General features: G+C 42.7%; 1 protein-coding gene across 1 annotated transcript in view; it reads left to right on the forward strand.

Annotated features, from left to right (window-relative positions):
• Positions 1-19337, forward strand: part of pdpk1b (3-phosphoinositide dependent protein kinase 1b) — a 29395-nt gene extending 10058 nt beyond the window's left edge. The window contains exons 2-14 of the mRNA XM_066683549.1: positions 543-737; positions 2359-2401; positions 3760-3897; positions 5149-5293; positions 6845-6942; positions 7771-7846; positions 9393-9461; positions 9568-9664; positions 11333-11506; positions 13434-13663; positions 13982-14039; positions 16094-16246; positions 17916-19337. Coding sequence (XP_066539646.1) covers positions 543-737; positions 2359-2401; positions 3760-3897; positions 5149-5293; positions 6845-6942; positions 7771-7846; positions 9393-9461; positions 9568-9664; positions 11333-11506; positions 13434-13663; positions 13982-14039; positions 16094-16246; positions 17916-18029 — 1590 coding nt within the window. The 3' untranslated portion in view covers positions 18030-19337. The remainder of the gene's footprint in view (positions 1-542; positions 738-2358; positions 2402-3759; positions 3898-5148; positions 5294-6844; positions 6943-7770; positions 7847-9392; positions 9462-9567; positions 9665-11332; positions 11507-13433; positions 13664-13981; positions 14040-16093; positions 16247-17915) is intronic.
• Positions 19338-21218: the final 1881 nt, after the last annotated feature.

Raw genomic sequence — 21218 nt, forward strand, 5'->3', positions numbered from 1 at the left:
TAAACAGCTAACGTGAACAACCATACAAAATATACGAACACTGAATCATTGTGGTCTGTTTGCTCGGGCTAGAGCTCACACATGAATATGTTTTATCATATACATATATGTTTATACTTCTGCGGCGAGGCTACGCAAGAGGCCCTACGCCTTTGTGAGTGTTTATACTCCTTTATACCCCCACCCCGGAGGTGTCCGTATATTTTCTTTGTTCACATTTTTTATTTATTCCTGATGGTGTCTGAGGAAATTTCTCACTATGAATTTGCTGCTGTCTGTGTGTGTGGATGAGAGGAGTTCATGTTCCTGGGCTACTCTGGTTCAACATAAACAATGTCTGACAACGTCAAAGTCATTGCGATCTGCGTCGATGCGGCTCGTAGTCACATTTCTGAAGAGATGCGCGTCAGGTGTGTTCACATTGAAGCTTCGCGTATGGCGTAGGTTAGACACAGAGGTATAAATTGGGATTTACTCTCAAGTTGATCATGACGTTTTATTCTTTTATGACATTCTTATTCTCTCTTTCTTTCCCCTCTCAGTATGATGTTGTTCCCCTCCACTCCTCTGGTCTCTGCCCCTGTCCATCCATGGTAAGAGGTCAGCAGGACACGCCTCGTCTTCACGGCAACAGCATGGAGGGCCAGGCTCCTCAGTCTCAGCCAGCTCAGCCACGCAAGAAGAGGCCTGAGGATTTTAAATTCGGCAAAATATTGGGAGAGGGCTCCTTCTCGACGGTACAACACACACGCGCGCGCACACACACTCACAGGTGCAGACAAACTCAAAATGCAGGTAGAAACCTGTTCCTGTGTAGTACAGCAAAGTAAAAGTTGGCTACATGGCCAGCACTTTTTGACAGAACAGGCTCTTTCTGTGGCTTCTCCAGTTTTGGATACACAGTTATCATCTAGAGATGGCTCCTTCCTTACAGTAGTATAAACAGACACACACAGTATTGGTGGGTTTTGGATGAACTGTATTAACATGCTGTGGAAAGATTCCCATCAATGTTGTCTCTATCCGTCCACTAGGCCTTTTTCTTTTCAGTTTAGCTTCAGTAAAAGAGGAGTATTAAAGTATTAGAGTCAATGTATACTTTGCCAAGAGTAAAATCAGAAGGTGAGGACAATATTTCTTTGCTGTATGTTTCCTAAATTCTAAATGAAATAAGAATCGCTCTCAGTAGGGTTGGCCAGTATAACGGTAATAAAAATAAGATAAAGATATCTTATATAAGAAGGGAATAAACAGAAGCCCAGCAGCCAACAACCGTTGAGAATTTAGGGCTGCGTTTCAATTAAAAGCGAGAAGAATGAAGCTGAAAACAGGCAAAACACTCAGAAGACCCTTCACTCGACTTTGTGCTCACAGCTATGAGTCTTTATCTCTAAATGTGTGTGATTTGAGCCTCAGTTCGCTAGAAAATCATCTGCTGTGGTGTGCTAGATGACAAGAGTCTGTTAGCGCCATTTTTAAACTGTTTTATTTCACTTTCAATTTTCAAACATTTCTGCTCCTCCAGCACCAGTCGCTCTCTCTTAGAGAAGTCAGGTGTCTGCGTGCACTGTCAGGCCGTGCTGAGATGAACTGCACAGCGCCGAAAACCCCTCACTCAACCCACGCTCACGGTTATGAGGCTCATGCAGCCAGACAGTGCACCCCTCCCCCCACGGCTGTATCGTGATAATATTTTGGGATACCGCTCATCCCTAGACACCAGTTTTAAAACTATTAACTAGTAACTACATTTTTTTCAGCATCTCTGTGTTAAAGCTATGTACACAATAGACGGATTGGTGACAGAGTCCCTAATTTCTGAGCAGGAGGAACCCCCAGCAACTCTGTCTGGTCTCAAGAAATCACATGTCACAAAAACACAAGGGAAGGGATGTGATGCTACATATTTTTTCTTCCAAACACCCACATAAGCAAAAGAAACGTATTAGTGTATTGATTAGAAATTGGCTAAGGACCCACAGACAGCAGAGATGGTATGTTCTGCAGAGAGATTGGTAGATAAATGTGAGTTTGTGAAGAAAATAGCTGTCTCCTTATGTTACTGAAAAGCCTGTGTGAATTCTCATGTATTCTGATAGAAACTATGTTAAAGTTGAGGCTTTAATGTCATATCAGAAGACATTTCATAGTAGAGTGAATCTCTCTCACACACACACACACACACACACACACACACACACACACACACATTCCTGTAAACATGAGCACATACTTACAGAGAAGAAGGTATGAGTATTTAAAATGCAGAAAGTAGTGGCTATGTAAGTGACAGCTATATAAATAAACAAACGTGTGTCAAGAGAGATGATGTGATGAATGTCTCTCTCTCTCTCTCAGGTTGTCCTTGCAAAAGAACATTCAACGGGCAAGGAATATGCAAGTACGTAATAAATCATGATATGGTCACATTTATCATTTTCTTGTATTTACTTAAACCACTGCTTTACAGAGCCTCAGGGCTCCCAGCACTCTGTTTAAACCTCACATTGAAAGAAAAATGTTCTCCCTCGTCTCCACAGTGGAACACAGTTCTGTTTCTTAATGAAACGTCTGTGACCTGCTTTGGTCCAAACCCCACGAGCCCCACAGCAGTGTTCTCCCCCTGTGTAAACAGCCCCTGTTCAGAACGCCCGCTTTCAGCACCTGTTCCTTTAAATGATAATGAGCCGCTCGCTGTTCACCCCGACCCCGAGTGCACAGCAGTGAGGAGCGAGGAGCAGAAGCTCTGGTTTTTAAGCGGTTTATGAAGGAACATTTGTGATGGATGCTTCAGTAGAGTAAACCCTAAGCTATGGTTCCAGTCACAAAAATTCCCATCACAAAGTTTATTCAAATAAAATGCTCACTTTTAATCCACTGACACCTACACGTAAAATCACAGGGTGTTTTTGAAATCGCTTGAAAATGTATATTTTGGTTACTGTTTTTATTGATTTGTTGCATGGATCTCTTTCTTCTTCGTTCTTGTTTTCTCTGTTTTTACTCTGCTCTTGTTTCATTGTGCTCTCACAAACATGGGTCCTGTGCCGTGATTGGACAGACTCAGACAAAGGGGTGGAGCAATTCTAAAGTCTCTGCACTTGATGTCAGAAGCGGAGCAGAATCGAAACAGGGCATTTTATCTCATGTTTTCTGAATTGGGCAGCGCACAGAAAACTGTTTGAGTCTTGTTTCACAGTGTGTGGGTTGGTGGGCTCCAGATCCATACACACAAATGTAAACATAAACTTAACAATGTTTTTATTATTCCCTTTAATATCTGTGTTTGCACTCTGCTTTCTTTGTGGTCAGGTAAACACCAATCACCCCCAAGACGTACTGTTAGATCAGTCACACCACATTATTGATTTCAACAGCTGTTATCCTTTAAAAAATGTAACCAAAATCGTCCTGTGATTTTTACGTGTGGGTGTCAGTAGCACATAAAATATCAAAGTCTTCTAGAAGATTAGAGGTGACAATATTTTAATAAATGCTGTGACGTGAACTTTAACCTTGGATATATTCTCTAAATGAGGAACTATATGGTTCAAGCCCACCCCAAACAATGCTGGGGGTACTGCCTAGATATTTACATAGTCCTTCATATACACAAGCTTCTTGTCTTATATGTAGTTACAATAACTAACGACCAGGAGCAGAAAGGTTTACACTTAGAAGAAAGATATTAATGAATTCAAACATTACTGAACAGGTTTAATTAACTGTTTGCTTACTAATCTGTGCGTTTGTGTGCAGTTAAGATCCTGGAGAAGCGCCACATAATGAAGGAGAACAAGGCGCAGTACGTGAAGAGGGAGAGGGACGTGATGTCAATCTTGGATCACCCTTTCTTTGTCAAACTCTACTTCACCTTCCAGGATGAGGAAAAGCTGTGTATCCTTTATCCAAGAGGTTCTTAACATTTTCGTACATGGTGCGTCACCATATTGGGATGACACATCTCATGACCTAACAGCTCACTTAATACGGAGTTGTAGGTGTAAATCCACTATCGTAGATCGACAGCAGTAGTGACCCCATCACCCTGAGTTTATTGGGCCTGAAACACAAAGATCGTATGGAAAACTGTAGGGAAGACCATAGTTCATAAATAACCCCCACGGTGGTCAGTCAGAGTGATTCTGAGCGGCAGAAACAGCGTAGGATGTTCAAAGGAATAGATCAGTCCCATTGAGCTCTGTGGTCAGCGGAGAAACCCCTACAGCCAATCACACACAAGCTCCCGATTTAGGAACCGCCCACTGAGTAAGAATAAGAAGAAACGCCTTTATTGATTCCCTTAGGGAAGTTACTTATCCACATGTGACCCATCCGTGGCAGGGAACACAAACGCGCACTAGTGAGCACAACTGGAGCAGGGGGTTGCAAACCACCTCGTGCCCAGGGAGCAGTTTGAGGGTTAGGTGCCTTGCTCAAGACCACTTCAGCCATGATTTAAATTTTCTCTTGAATTTTCTGATGATTCTTCCCAATATGACAAGCGGAGCCAATCAGACACAAGCTCCTGATTTAGGAATCATGTGCCAACTCCTCCCATACAGTCCAGCACAGCCAATCAGACACAGTCTCCCAATTTTAGAAACCATTGGCTGATGGCTAGGGAGGCACGGTGGCACAGCAGGTAGTGTTGCAGCCACACAGCTCCAGGGACCTGGAGTTTTTGGGTCCAGGTCCCACTCCAGGTGACTCTCTGTGAGGAGTGTAGTGTGTTCTCTCTGTGTCCGTATGGGTATACGGTCCAAAAAAAACCACACGTTTGTAGGTGGATTGGCTACACAAGTTTCCATAAGGGTGGGTGTGTGCTGCCCTAAGGACTGGTGCCCCCTCCGGGGTGTGTTCCTGCCTTGCGCCCAATGATTCCGGGTAGGCTCCGGATCCACCGCCACCCTGAACTGGATAATTGTTTGCAGAAAATGAATGAATGAATGGCTGATGACGACTCCTATATCATCCCTTAAAATGCAACCGATACAGATTGATCCACACATGCGTGTGTTCCTTTTAAACCACTGTAACTGACCTGTTTATCTCTTTTATCATATTACTAAAACTCTTCCTGAAAACTTGAAATGCGAAAGTGTATCAGATTGTTGTCCAGTGGGTTTTTCCTGAGCTCGAGATCAGATTTCGGTCTGAGCTATGCTAAAAATGGAGAGTTGTTAAAGTACATCCGCAAGATTGGCTCCTTCGACGAGACCTGCACGCGATTCTACTCAGCGGAGATCGTCTGTGCGCTCGAGTACCTGCATCAGAAAGGCATCATTCACAGGTCGGCACCAACATGTACACTGCAGTTTTAAAGACACTGTCCTGAAATCAGTCGGGGTTGCGGTTTAGTGAGTGTCCTATCCCCCAACCAAAGTTACATAGTGCCGTATCCTCAGTGCTGAGCCAAGAGTAGCAACAGCAGTATGGAGTAATTGAATCTGACTCTCAAATGGCGTACAAATGTAATTCAGAATTCAGATTTAAATATCAATGTCATTGATTTAGCTCCATACAACAGACATAATTTTAAAGATGTAATTGTAATAGTGTTGCTTTAAACCCACCTTGTTTCAACTCTTATCTGGTCAATGGAGCTAACACAATGGAAAATATGTGCACTTTGTAAGCTGTTTATGCCTCCAGTTCTTCTGTGTAAACGTAGCCAGAGAGGCTGGTGTGTGTTTAACGATGCTGAAGCTGTCCTCCACTGCAGTCAACACTTTGTTTTGAAGGGCTTTTGTCCACCAGGGGATTTCCCTCAGGAGAAGTGTGCTCAGAACAGAAGGACAGACTCATACCTCGCATGAGAAGAACCTGACAATGGTTTTCTTTCTGAGAAACTGGACAGGGTTCATTTAAACCGAATCTGTTGTGAAGTTTGTCTTCTGCGCTTCTGCCCGTGATGTTTATCCTCAGTCTTAGCCAATGCAGGAAAGCTGTGTGCTGATGGTTAAGGTTGTTCACATCTACCTGCATGATCTTTTGACATTCTGGGGATGTAATCGTCTGCACCTTGGCTCCTAGATCTTCAGCTGTATGCACTTCAAAACGTATCCTTGAAGCTGATAAATTCATAAGCTCTTTATGAGTAAAATCCGGCAACACCACTGGAATTTTATACCCTGTCCATACCTGGCCATTTCATGCATCTTGATTATCAGGATTAGACTCAAGTAGAGATTATCCAGATTAAATAAATAAGTTCAAACGTGCTCACAATTTGTTTGGCGCAGGCTCTCTTCAGTAGGGCGCCTGAGACGCACAGTAGACAGAATTTGCAGAAGTATAAATGCATACATGTCTGCAAGCCACATTCAGATCCCATCACACTACTGAGCTGTAGTCAAGTCACTCTGCCACATTGAAGCAACATGGAGGAGAACCTAAACACAGAGGCGGCCCGAGCAGCTCGTACCAAAGAAAAAACACTGCCTCTCTGGTTTGGACGTGTTTTGACTTTAACGAAGATGACACTGAACATAAAGAAGTCAGATGTAAACACTGATGGGGAAAAAGTTAAATCCCCACATTGTTTAACACTGAACACAGTCAGTCACACACACAATATTGATTTGCACTCATCCTGCCCGTCACAACCATAATGTATTCCTATATATTCCTATTATTCTGTCTCTATTAAAATCAGCAGAGATCATTCAGTGTGTAAGATACGGCTTTTTCAAAATCTGTCCCTGTGTTGTACCCACAGCTTTGAATCAACAAAGTTTTTCTGATGATTAGAATGACTGTGATTTCACTGGAGTGGGTGCATGCGTTTGGTTGTCTGAGCACTTACATTGTGTGTTTTCTTGTGTGTGTGTGTGTTGTGCAGAGATCTGAAGCCAGAGAATATTTTGCTCAGCGAAGACATGCACATTCAGATCACAGACTTTGGCACAGCCAAACAGCTGTCCTCCGACAGCAGGCAGGGTAAGAAAACCTCTGTGGCTGAAAGAATAGTGCTCTTTTATGCTTCTCTCATTGCCTTGCTTTTTTACAGATGTGAAAGTCAAAAATGGTTGCGCTGCTCAGTAAAATAGATGTGTGTGTAGCAAGTAAAAAAGCTAATTAAGAATATTATGGCCTGCGCACTGCTAAAATATCAGAAGTCTCTCAATTTCTGTTTCATACTAAAATCAACTAAGAAAATCCAGTCACAAACCAAGCTTCTTGCTGTCACCAGTGCTCATTATACAACTCTCGCCCTTCTCCTTTTTGAAGACTCTGACAGATTGCTCTCAGCTATCTACAAAACAATCTTTTTTTTTTTTTACCACGATGCTGTCTTGGCATCTGAAAAAATGTTACTGTGGGCACATCTACATAGCAGTTTATGGTCGAACGTGTGTGAGAGCACAGCGCTTCTCATGCACACACTGAATATACAAAAGGATACTCAGTTGTAGTTGTAGCTCCATTAACAGGCTTAGTAATCAATACTCAATCGGAATTACCAATGCGAAAAGGCAAGTTTTTAAATGTTTTTAAAGTGTTAAATCCATTTGTTGTCAACGCACTCCGCTGAAGTCTTGACAAACATCTTACTGGTGGCATGGAGAATGATTTAAAGTGTTTTTACTGTAGGAATTTGTCATGATGGGATGCCAAACTCATGGGATATGACCTCAGAGGTGGGGAAGCTGAGAGACAGAACTGAATATTCAGATGTGATCAGCAGCTCTGAGGCTACGGCTTGTACGGTGTGAACGCTGTAATTCTAATTATTAGACATTCAGACTCTGATATTTCTATCCACAGCTCGAGCAAACTCATTTGTTGGTACGGCTCAGTACGTCTCCCCGGAGTTACTGACTGAGAAATCCGCCTGTAAGAGGTGAGACCTGCACTCGTTCTTTTAGCTTTTTATAGTGTGGCCTAATTTTTTTTATTCTTCAGGTGACTGCAACTTGATCCAAATACAAGGGCGCACACTGCGTCATTAATGCACAGCACTGAGCAGCGCCTCCTTCGGAGCGTTTTGTTAAACGTGTGTGAGTAAAGGCTGCTTAATACTTCTGCACAGATCTCGGTAAATGTGAGTCAAAGGTAAGTGTGGCAAGCCAAGGCTTGCAGACATGCTGAGGTGCACACTTCCAGAATCACAACTATGCATCATGCAGCTCTGCGGAGCAGTGCCTCAAGTAAATGCTGATTGACTGTCAGTTAGTCATGGTCCCAAGAACCGTATGCAATGACTGCAGCTTCCTCTAGCTCCTCCTGGGGATCCCCAGGCGTATCTAAGCCATCTGGGAAGTGTAAGGCGCTTTTCCACTGCATGTTGCTTAACCTACTCTACATCTACTGGACTCATTTCTGGTTTGTTTTCCACTGCTGTAGCTCCCCCCAAAATGCATCGGGTGTCGTCACTAACGGGAACAGCGGGCTTTAGAAACCACAACAACGGCGGTGGTAACATTAAGCAGTGTTTACTCATGGTGTATCGGCGTGTTGTTGTTGTTTGGGACTGAACACAGCTCCGTCATCAGTTCAGACAGATCAGTAGAGTTTGTTCCTTCCTTGTTGCAGCATCCAGCTCTCGCTGGATTCTTTCGTCGGCCACCGATCCAAGGAGCGTTTGAACCTCTTCAAAAGACCACGGCGTCATTTTACGAGCTGCCGTCGTGAGTCGGATAAAAACAAACGTGATCTCTGCTGCAGCTGGAGATTTTACAGATGGAGAGTTGGTGCTGGTCGTCTGCGTTGCGTGGCGTAGAGTGACGACTCTCTCTGGACGATCAGCGCTCTGCAAGGTTTACATGCCACGGTTTAGAACCCAGTTCCAGTACCAGATTTACTTGATGGAGAAGCAGGAAAGTCAAGGAGAGATCATGCAGTGGAAACGTGCCGTTAATCCCTGGGTCTCCTCCGTCCCTGATATAAGTGCCTCATCTTAACTGTATTTGTTCATGTTACGTAAATCTGTTGCAATGCAATTACTTTTAATTTTATGCAATCGTATAAACCAGTCTAAAGGGAAATGCTGGACAATGATTCAATGTCAGTATATATGTGAATGTAGCATGTTTCAGTAACAATATGATTATTCAACACATTTTCAATATTACAATGTACATTATTTACAGCGTCTGCCACTGACTGACGTTCATAACAGGGCCCTGCCATCAGATCAGAGCTCAGTCTGAAAGGCAAGAGGGTCATTTTTGACAGTGATGTCATGTTTCTTGGTTGTTTTTTGGCTTTTATATTGTACATATCAATGTGAGAAATATTTTATGATGTACATTTTGGTCCTAATGCCCAGCCCTACTGGAGTACGAGTGAATGTGTTGCAAACCGCTTTCACAGCGCCTCATATCTGAACAGACCTTAGTTCTTATAAAGCTGTTCACGCTGACCTCTCCACTCCTATTTTTGTGCAGTTCTGATCTCTGGGCGTTAGGATGCATTATTTACCAGCTGGTTGCCGGCTTACCACCGTTCAGAGCAGGGTGGGTATATTTAATTTACACTTCTCATCCATCGCTGTTGTGAGGATATCAGTAACATGGATGTTGTCTCTTTCTCTCTGTCTATCTCTATATAACGCCATCTCAGAAACGAGTATCTAATATTCCAGAAGATTATTAAATTAGAGTACGAGTTTCCAGAAAAATTCTTCCCCAAAGCCAAGAATCTAGTGGAACAACTTCTGGTGAGAATCATCCTTCCTGTTCATCTTTTGGTTTTGTTGTTTATCATTGATTCATCTGTGGGTTTCCTTGGTTTCACAGCAGAGACTGATATGCTTACTCTATATGTATATCAAAACAGGTGAACTACACCAGATATACCACTATAGTTGGGGCGTTAGGGCTGAGAGAATTGGGGAAAATAGAGTTTTTATATAATGTTTTCTAGGATTCTTTTGGTAACCAGGAGGATTGGGCTTTAACTGTTTGACAGCAGTGACTGGTTGCCTCAGATTGGTCTAACCCTCTTATATACAAACTGAACGTCCCCATTCAAAATGTATTAAGACTGTTCTTGAAAACGTGGTCTAGAATTAAAAATTGCAACTCTTGCAACAAGGAAATAACACTTTTTCAAGTTGCAATATTTCCAAATGGAACAGGATTAATCTTTCAGCACCACTTAATGGACCTCCATGAATATTCCACATTATTGTAGTTACTGACAGATATAAGTATGAATTAAAATGAAAATAGCAGCTTAATTTACTTTAAAACTGACAATTTTATTAAATTGACGGAAAAACCAGAGCTCACTACGGAAATTCTTGAACACAACCGTGACGTCACTGGTGGACAACAGCTGAACAACGCTGCGGTAAAACACCGTTATGACTGACTGTTATGACAGTATCTAGCTAAATAACCAACATTATTCATGACAATAGCCTAGCAATAAGCTAAACTCAAATGTAGAGGTACCGTTATTCTTGTAAATGTGATAGAAGTCGAACTCGAATTCATCCGACACTATAAACCTCCGTAATGCAGCTACGTAGCCGAGTATAATCTGAGCCACCGAGTTTAGCGAGTCAAGCTAACGTTAACTAACACCAACTAAAACAGGCGAAGTGAGTGTCCTTACCCTGTTTACCTCCATGTTACAGAGGCTCTTGAACACCTTTCGTTGGTGTCCTTACATGCCCATATTGTTGGAAAAGCGCCAGTGAAATGAGCTACAGATAACGGAGTGAGCGGATGGTCCTTTCCAAAGTGCCCGTTTAAAGTGGACAAATTTAGTCCATTTTCTGGATATTTTGGGATCTTTGGGCCATTTGTGCACAGATGTCCCACTGTACATTGAATGATTGCAGCCAAAAACAACACACCTTTTTGTCATTTTGCATTAAATTAAGTGCAGCTTCTAGAGTGTTGTCCACCATCTACGTCACAGACAAGACGCCTATAAGAGTTTCCCAACACCGCTGGGGGGGGGACCAACGGTCTTTTAAACCTTATTCCTTCAATTAGTAAGAAATAACATGTTTTCTGACTCTCAATAAACACAAGTTAGGAACTCAAACTCCACTGTATTTATTTGTTTGACACTTTCATAGAGCTGCTGCTTAGCCTTTAATGATTGATGAGGCAATAAGTAAGCATTATAACAAATGCACAAAATGTATTGAAAAACAAGGAGATTTTAAAAAATTAAGTATTTGTCTTTTATTAAAATTGATCAAAATAAATTCTACAACCAGTGTACAGGTCATTTTCGACTCACCCTCGTATGTTCAGCTAATGTTAGAGATTACACGCCCTGATATTTCCTCAATGATGACGGTTATTGTGACTGGGCACATGGCAGCATTCTGAGCATCTGTTCTGTATCTTAAATAAACCCAATGTAGTTATTGGATCCCTGCAAGCGGATTGGCTGTGAGGAGATGGGCGGGTACGAGCCGCTGAAATCCCACCCTTTCTTCGAGTCGATAAGCTGGGACGACTTGCACTTGCAAACCCCACCCAAACTCACCCCCTACCTGCCCGCCATGTCGGAGGACGACGAGGACTGCTACGGGAACGTGAGTTAAACAGCCAGCACTTTTTACAAATCTTTATTCTTTAGAGTCTTTTGGTTACAATCTTAGCTCTTGGAGTGTGTTCCCCTTCCCACGCTGATTTACTCGCCTTGTGTGGACATGTCAAATCACATTTGAGTCACTTTCGTATGTGCTACTGTATCACATACGTAGACAATTCCTGGGAGTGCAGCGTGAACGTGATCGACCAGCTCAGATTTCATGCATCTTTTTTGCCTGTACACGTGCCTAGCACAGAAAAACAAAAATGGAGAAGAGGCTAGAGCTTGTGTCAAACTCCCTACGTAGTGCACTTCACAGATTATAAAGTTAATACTACTGCACACAAACAGCGCACTAGTTTGATAGGAAGATGTGAAGCTTATAAACGATTGTTTGGTTGTTTGTAATAGTTAAATAGTGCAGAAACCTTATGACCTACACTGTGCACTACATAGGGTGTAGAGAGCCATTTGGGCTTCAGCTGATCTTGAGTTCAGCAGTACACACTGCTTTTATTTTTCTCCCTTCTCATCGTAATCCTGTCCATTCGACAAACTCTTTGCTGTGCTCCTGAGCAAAATGTGATTCACATGAGCTACTGCCATGTTCGTTTTTCCAGTTTTAATACGACGTGTCTTCTCCCAGATGTGAATGTAGCTTTAGATGTGGTGAGGTCTAACTTGCTAAAATGGCTCAGCGAACGACGGTCAATAACTAGTGTCTAGTCTTTTCTGAAGACCAGTGGACAGCACGTTTCTTTTTATTGAAGTGAAGGGAAAGCCAGCGCACAGTGTTCGTGGAGAAGCCTGCGCCTACCTCAAGAAAAGCAACACTGAAAAACATCAGACCACCAAACATGGAGATTACACCCCTCTAAAGGGAACGGCATGAGCAGAGGAAATGAAGTTGGTCAAGAATAATCTGACCGCACAGCGAGCTAAAAAAGAGCTGGACAGTGCGGCAGAGGCCAGTGTGTGGTGAGGGAACTCATCTCAGAAAGACTGAGGCTGTGTTCTGAAGACAACTTTGTGAAGGAATATTATATGTAGTAGTTGGCAGATACCTCGTGTGTGTTCATGATTCATTTTCTGCTCGGGCTCAGATTTTCAGTGGAGTTGCTATTTGAGGAGATGTGGGTGTCTTCACTGTTTTCCAAAACTGGCTTAAACATATTGTATTTGTGCCTTAAAATTAAGGCTTCAAAGTCATTGCGATGCTTCAACAAGCTGTAATAGGGAGAAGAGAGCCTCTGTCTTTGCTGTGCAGGGATTGTAGAGTAACGTTTGGAGCATTTTGTAAGAAATAAAAACATGAAGTTTAAGTGAAAACAGCGTGGCGCTTGGAGCAGGTCATAGCGGCTCTCGGCGCTTGTAGCAGTAAGTGCAGGAGGCGCAGCGCTGTTAAAGTGTTTTAGGACTCCTTCAGTTAAGTGTTCTCTCTATTTATGCCTCTAGTTGTAGTCCTCCTGGGCCGAGGAGTATTCCAATGGGTTCATCTCTTTGTATTTCTCATTTCCACTTTGCGTTTTTTGCAATAAAGTCCCTATCATTAGCCTCTAGCCTTTGCTTACATTCAGTAAGAAGCTGAAACTGGGCTTTATTTACATGGATTTCGCAAAATACTGAGAAATTGCGTTCCCTCTCTGGAAAAAAGAAGTGGAGGAAGCTCATGGAGCTCATGCAGCGCCCAATATGTACTTTTCTATTTACACACTACTTGCTTTTAGGTTATTTTTTGTTTAATAAAATGTCAATTGTCATTTTTAATACGATACAACAGTCACCATAAAATACAAAATAATATATGGAGCAATAGCTTAAATAGAAACATACTACAATAGAGTGCTAATTCAACAGCTGTGTGTCTTAACTCCTCACGTACGCAGTTTATTGATTAGCGTTTCTCTCTCTCCTCTCCTCTGACCCAGTATGACGACCTCTTAAGCCAGTTCAGCAGCATGCAGGTGACCCAGCCGGGCTCCACGCCCTCAGTGGACGAGCCTTTGGAGAGTGTAGTACCTGTATGTAACCCTGCCCCCAGCGTGGATCAGTTCATACACATTCATGAGCTGGATAGCAATAGCATGGAGCTGGACTTGCAGTTCAGCGAAGAGGAAAAGCGCCTCCTGCTGGACAAACAAAGCGCTGCAAATCCTTGGTGTGTTAAGTGGCATTATGTTATTTTATCAAACATGCATTTCATCACTGTCCGATGTATAAAAGTGTGTCTCCGTGTTTGTGGTGTTTGTTTGAACACAGCAGCTGTCCTTCGCACGGTGTGAAAATGTCAGAATGAATGGACCAATAGAAACGCTCCAAAATACGTTGACTTTCATTGAAAGTAAAGTTGCTGTGTTGGACAGAGACGATTTGTAAAAATAGCATGTGATTTGAAGCCCAAAAAACAGCACTTTAATGTGTTTTATGCATGTTTCTCTCTCAGTTTGATAACCACAATGTTTGTTTTGTTTTACAGGCACCAGTTTGTGGAGAATAATCTCATCCTTAAGATGGGCCCAGTTGACAAGCGTAAAGTGAGTTAGTGCTCTGTGTGTTTGAATAAAGTTGTATCGTCCCTTTTTGTGTGAGTTGGATGAGAAATGTGTAATCGTGGATCTTAGAGGCTGACAGACCCGCCCCCCCCCCCAGAGCAGGAGTGTGTGTTCTGTTCTTATGAGCAGAAAGGAGAAGCTCTTATCGCCATGTGTTGCTTTTATTTTATTTTATTTTGTAGCCAGCTAATAATACACAGTAAAGTGCTAGGTTAATGGGTTGATAATTAATGGGGGGCAGCCGTGGCCGTGAGGTTACAGAAGCAAGCTTGAGGCCGGACTGTCACCGGTTCAGTTCCCGGGACCGACAACAGAAAGTTCGTCCACGGCTGAAGTGCCCTTGAGCAAGGCACCTAACCCCAAAACTGCTCCCCGGGCGCCGAGGTGTGTGTGAAGAATTGCTCACCGGTGTGTGTTTGTGTGTTCACTGCCACGGATGAGTCCAATGCGGATAAGCAATTTCCCCAAGGGGATCAATAAAGGTGTTTTTTCTTCTTCTTTTTCTTTTTCTTAATAATAATAATTAAGTGTAATTTCTATAACACCTTTCCCATACCCTGAGGTTGCTTTACAATTCAAAGTAAATGGCAGAGGTGGGAGGCCTCTGCGTGGTGTATCTAGACCCAAGAGAAGTGTTCTGAGAGCAACAGAATCAGTAGCATTGATGAATCTGTTCACTGACCAACCACCGTAGGGCTGTCTCTGAACTGTACATTGTTTCAAATCCAGAACAAAAAGACTTCAAAAGATTATTGCGCAAAAGGAAAGACTGCTTGAGAAGATACAAACTTTTTGTAACAGTTTCCAGTGTCGAGATGCGGTTTGATTGGAGCTGATTGGAGGTGGGTGGGATGGCAGTGGAGGCTCTGGTAGAAAAGTTTGAATACCTCTGAGTTACAGGCAGATATCTGTCTGATGGATGGTGCGTTAGTCGTTACTCAACCTTAGTCCACAACCTCAGAACAGTTGGGAGTTGGATATTTTTAGCCTGAGGACTGCTCTCAATGCTAGCAGTGACTATGATCTGTTTAAACACGTCTGTATCTGAAACACCTCATACACTACAACCCCAATTAACATACCAGTGCTCCCATAGTCGTAGTAAATGGAGTAGACCACTGGTCAGGAATAGGTGGACCGTGGTCCGAGTCAGGACCCAGACGCTGTCCGATCCGGACCTGGACCTGTAGCTGATAAACTGTCCAGAGCTGTTTAACTGTGAACAGAGTGTGAGTTTGAAGTGGTGTGACTCTTCTAGTCGTTACGGTGCAGGTTTAGCGCTCCAGGAAACTCACAGACCAATCACATGTGTTTCTGCATATCACACGTGAGGCTCCTCAGCCAGTCAGATCTGTGCATTATGATGAGCGCTGTGACTCCACTGAGTGACACACACAGGGCAGGGTCCAGACGCCGCTGTCCTGGGGCCAGTAAAAACAGCCCGAGGGACGAGATCAAAGCTCTTTTGGGACACTTTCGGAACGATGGTGTTGTGTGAGTTACAACCAGAAACTTTAATGAGAAGGGAATGATAAACATGAATTCTGTTTATGGATAAAGTCCCGCCTTTATCCAGCAATAAGAGCCAATCAGATTTCTGTGTACAGATAAAGTCCCACCCCCTCTAGTAATAAGAGCCAATCAGATCGCTGGTTGTGGAAAAGCTGTAACGTCAACTGCAACTAAATTCATTAGGGACTTTATCTAAATATGCTTTTTTTTTTTTCTTTATCCCCCCCCCCCCCCCCCCCCCAAAAAAAAATCGTAAATTTTAATCGAAATGAAAAAAGGACATTTTATTTAGAGTATTTCTTATTTTTAATGGCTTAATTATAATGGCTATAATTGGCTTGGGAACATTTTCTCTAACTGGACCTTAATGAATTTTAATGAATTACCCCTGGAGTAGACGAAGCATGACAAATGTTTCTCTTACCGTCCTAAAACTACATTTTTTTCATATTTGAATCTGCAGAAGCACAGATTTTGTTGGATGTTTTTGCTGATATTTGATTCGTTTACCTCCGCGTGTGCAGGGTCTGTTTGCACGGCGCCGGCAGCTGCTCCTGACCGAAGGCCCTCATCTGTACTACGTGGACCCGGTGAATAAAGTTCTGAAGGGAGAGATCCCCTGGTCTCCCGAACTCCGGCCCGAAGCCAAGAACTTCAAAACGTTCTTCGTTCACACGGTAACCACACTCCTGATTCTCCACTGATATTAACACGTCACAAATGCCACATAAACGAAGGTTTCCCGTATTCAGACCTGCTGCTGTTTACGTTCTTGCTGTGGCTGTCGTGGTCCATGCTGAAGCTGCACTTTTGCCGACTTAAACCTTCAGTCTCACAGTACTGAACATCCTTTAGCCAGTGGACCTTAAATCAGCAGGTGAACTAATGCTAAAACTAGTCAATGCAGAGTGAAAGGGACTTGCCTGGTGCACTATGACCCTGTTTACACAGCTGCTCTTAATTCAGAGCAACTTACAAAAGTGCTTTTTCATTTTCTTCAGAGACAACATCGTGATGAGTACAGATAAGATTAGAGTCCAAATATTAACTATAAATAAACGATGAGCTGCTAATGCGTCTGTTTTTACAGTTTTAGTACAACGCAGTGTCTTAAGTACAAATTTTTTTTTGTTGGTGACAGAGCCATATAAATATAGCAGTATTAAAAACGAGTGTTGACCAAAGTGATGTCCGACAAAATTATTCATTCATTCATTCATTCATTCATTCATTGGCGCCAGTCCTTCACAGGGCAACACAGACATACACACACACACATTCACTCACACCTACGGACACTTTGCCAATCCACCTACCAACGTGTGTTTTTGGACTGTGGGAGGAAACCGGAGCACTAGGAAGAAACCCACGCAGACACAGAGAACACAACACACCACACTCCTCACAGACAGTCACCCGGAAGAAACCCACGCAGACACAGAGAGAACACAACACACCACACTCCTCACAGACAGTCACCCGGAAGAAACCCACGCAGACACAGAGAGAACACAACACACCACACTCCTCACAGACAGTCACCCGGAGGAAACCCACGCAGACACAGAGAGAACACAACACACCACACTCCTCACAGATAGTCACCTGGAGGAAACCCACGCAGACACAGGGAGAACACACCACAGTCCTCACAGTCACCCGGAGGAAACCCACGCAGACACAGAGAGAACACAACACACCACACTCCTCACAGACAGTCACCCGGAGGAAACCCATGCAGACACAGAGAGAACACACCACACTCCTCACAGACAGTCACCTGGAGGAAACCCACGCAGACACAGAGAGAACACACCACACTCCTCACAGACAGTCACTGAGTGACACTGATGGAACACAAGATTGCAACAGTTCAGAGAAGGAGAAGGGAACTAGCTGTGTTTTACCAGTTTTATTGTAAATATGTGATTCCTGCATTTTCTGATGAACCAATATTTAAAAGAAATGCGCTTGGTACTGATTGCTTTGAATTTGGCTTAACCACGATGCACAGTCAGGTTTATCCAATCAGTGTTTTAATAAATGTACACTTCTCCAAACCTACAGTACCATCAGGATAAATGTAGCTGAAAATGGCGCCCACTAGAGCCATAAATAACGCCATTGATTCATTTTCTTAGTTCTGCTGTTAAAACCGTAAGCTAACTTGCATATAAAAGGCAATGTGCAAAAGCAAAATTGTATTTCCTTTCCATGCCGTTTGGAAGATGGATTTAAGACATTTAAAGACAAATTAACCTTCTTTTTAATAAATGAATTTAAGATGTTATGGATCTGCGGATGCCCTGCTGTAATCATGACCCATTTATAAACTCTCCCCTGCAGCCGAACCGGACCTACTATCTGATGGACCCGAGCGGAAACGCTGATAAATGGTGTAAGAAGATCCAGGAGGTCTGGAGGAAGATCTACCACAAACACCAGAGCCCCAGCTTATAGGAGTCCTCCCTACGGTCACGTCCCCCAGCAGCCCTTCGACCAATCACAGCATACACACCCCTTGTACAGTCAGCTCTCTCTCTCTCTCTCTCTCTCTCTCTCTCTCTCTCAAACACAATCTTCTAGCCCTGGATCTCAACGTAGGGGGCTGTGTCCACTCTGTCAGATTGGTCTGCATCTAGAGTTAAGGCGGGTCCTTTGCCCTCATTGGCCGCAGTAGCTGGTCTAGCTGATTCTGATTGGAGGATGTTGAATTTTCGTTGGTGGGAGGTCCTGCTCATCAAGTTATTTTTGTTGTTCCGAATCAAAACTCTCCGAACAAAAACAAATACGTTAACGGGAAAAATAAACCCCATCCCCATCATCATCACCACACCACAACAATCACTGCAGAACTATGGGTAATGATGTAGTTCTAGAGGGTAACACATTACCCCCAGGCCCTGAGCCAATCGCGTGACTGATTTTCAGTTAATTTTTTATTTTTTATTTTTTTTCTCTTTCTTCAAATTGTCTGCAATGGGATAATGACTGTGCATATGTATCTGAGTGGAGACATGACCAGGTGTGTGTTGGATGTCTGGGAAGTGTGTGTGTGTGTGTGGTTCTATCTCTCACTTGGCAGTTTTTAACAGGAAGGAGATGAGCGTGTGTGTGTGTGTGTGTGTGTGTGTGTGTGTGTGTGTGTGTGTGTGTATGCGCTTGAATGAGTGTGTCTCTCTCCTCTTCCTGGTTGGTAACTGATGACTGTGATGTATAGTTGATGTAATATTGACCTTGGAGGTGAGTAGAGCGAGGTGACTCTTGGATCCGGGTTTTGTATTTTTATTCTTGTATAAGGTTATTGGGCAACTCTGTTCGGGCCCGGCTACTTCTGTGTTATTTAAATTCTAATATATGAGAATCATATTTGGATTGAAGTCATGTTCGAGGGCCTTGCTGTGTATGTTTTGAAATGTAAAGCCTTTGAATGTGAAGAATTATTGTAAACTATGATATTTTACAGCTTTTTTTTTTCTTACTATATCATATACATTTTCTATTTGCGCAGTGATTGACTCATATTCTGATAATTTAAAAGCCTTTGCATTTGCAGGCCCTGCCCAGGCTTGAACACGTGTGTGAGCACGAGCTTGAGCATGTGTGTGTGTGTGTGTGTAAGAGAGGAGTGTGTGTCTGTGTGTGAGCAAGCGTGTGTGCGCGGGGTCTGTCTTTGCGTGGGCGCTGTGTGTATTTTCCCCGTCAACTCAAGAGCTTGACGACACCTAGAACTGAAATAAAGCATGTAGGGGTTTAGGCCGACAGAAACCACGCCTCCTGTCCTTTTTCAACATGTCACACACTTCTCATACAACACAGAGAAGACTATACAGGAAGTAGACAGGTCAATGTGTCACATGACCCTCTTCCCATTGAAAAATCAAAAGTTGGATCTAAAATGGCCGACTTCAAAATGGCCGCCATGGTCACCACCCATCTTGAAAAGCTTCCCTCCTCCCATATACTAATGTGCCACAAACAGGAAGTTAATATCAACCATTCCCATTTTATTAAGGTGTATCCATATAAATTACCCACCCTGTATATTACTGTAACAAGATTATTTTAAGAAGAACTCTGATGCAGAAAGAAAACACCAAGCCGTCTCTCCTAATTATTTAATTTTCAAAAATCTAAAAAATTTAACAACAGATATTGGTTGGTTCTTCCCTGTAATCCACAATGATGTCCACAGTGTCTGATGTATTTAAGCTGGAGGGTATTTCTGATAAACCATGCCACACCCTGTCCCTAAATAGTCTCATCATTGGTTTTGAGTGGCCCCCTTTTTAATTCACGTCAGCCATCTATGAGCACCTGATGTGTCCTCTTTACAAGGCTGCATCAGACCACGCTATCGTAAAGGCTACTGCTCATGATCTACGGCAATCCTGTGATGTTTCAGATGTAAAGGAGTTAGAAAAATAGCTCAAAATTGTTTGTGGGGTTTAATCATTTCAAAAGACATTAGGTAATGATTTTAAAGATGCAGTGTATAATTCTGACTGTTGACCCCTGACCCCCACCAACTCAATGCGAGGTAATGACACTGGGTTTATGCACCAAAAGAAATAAGGTGGAACCTAGAGCACCTGGGGTGGAGTTCACTTCAGGACCCTCCCTCAGTTATTGGGGCATTTTTTAAAACAGGTTTTTGCCACTATTTTAGTCTCGTTTCCACACGAAATTAGCATTTCAGGTTTTGAATGCTCTCCAAGGTGGAGATTTTAGGAAACACCACTGTCAGTGGTCTTGTGTTTACCCAAAAAATCTGAGCTTTTAAAAACGCAGGGGTCACAGCATTTCTGTCTCTGGCTGAAATTCAAATAGCTCCTCATTCCCTATTTAGTGAATTACACTCGGTGAAGTCATAACACTACAAATATACACATGCAGATAGTGATAGATTTGATGTGGATGATACGAGTAAGCATAAATGTATTAAAAATATATAATACACTATTAAGATCTAGATTGAGTAATTTAATAACTTGTGTAGTGCAATATGTAAAGAATGTGGTGTGAATTGGGATTAAACCTGTTTTTCTCTCATGCTTTGTGTTGTTTTGAGCTCTCTCTTAAATAGGTACTATGATAATGGGTAATGTTAATGATGGGGCTGTTATAAGGATCAGTTTTTTTAATCTCAACGGTTCCTATGGAATTAGCTTGCTAGCTTGCTAGCTTTTAGCGGTGTGTGTCGAAGGCTAGGTTGGGTATCTCCCACCCACAGGAATCATTTGCCCTTCCAATGAAAACACAAAAATTGGATACTAAAATTGTATTTCTTTTGTCACTGTCACGAGGCCCACCCTTCACCCTCATTCTTCTCATACCCCCAGTCCACCTCAGGTTGTCTGCAGTCCTGTAGCTGCCTCAGATAATCTGTTTTCAGGGCATTTGCTTTACTAACTACTATTGGGATGTAAAGAGAATTTAAAAATATGCTTGTAAAATAAATTACCCTTATATATATATATATATGCTATGTAGTATAGCAAGTAGCAGTTAGCAAGCAGCAGACGCCACTTGGGTGGGTAAGGGAAATATAAAAATAGGGAAGGAAAACGGGTAAAAATATCCCTCAGGAGATTCTTAAAGTTATAAATGGTTCCCTCGGTTTAAACGGCCCCAGAACAATAATTCAAT

Source organism: Hoplias malabaricus, chromosome 10 (genome assembly GCF_029633855.1).
Source record: "Hoplias malabaricus isolate fHopMal1 chromosome 10, fHopMal1.hap1, whole genome shotgun sequence".
NCBI classification, from domain to species: domain Eukaryota; kingdom Metazoa; phylum Chordata; class Actinopteri; order Characiformes; family Erythrinidae; genus Hoplias; species Hoplias malabaricus.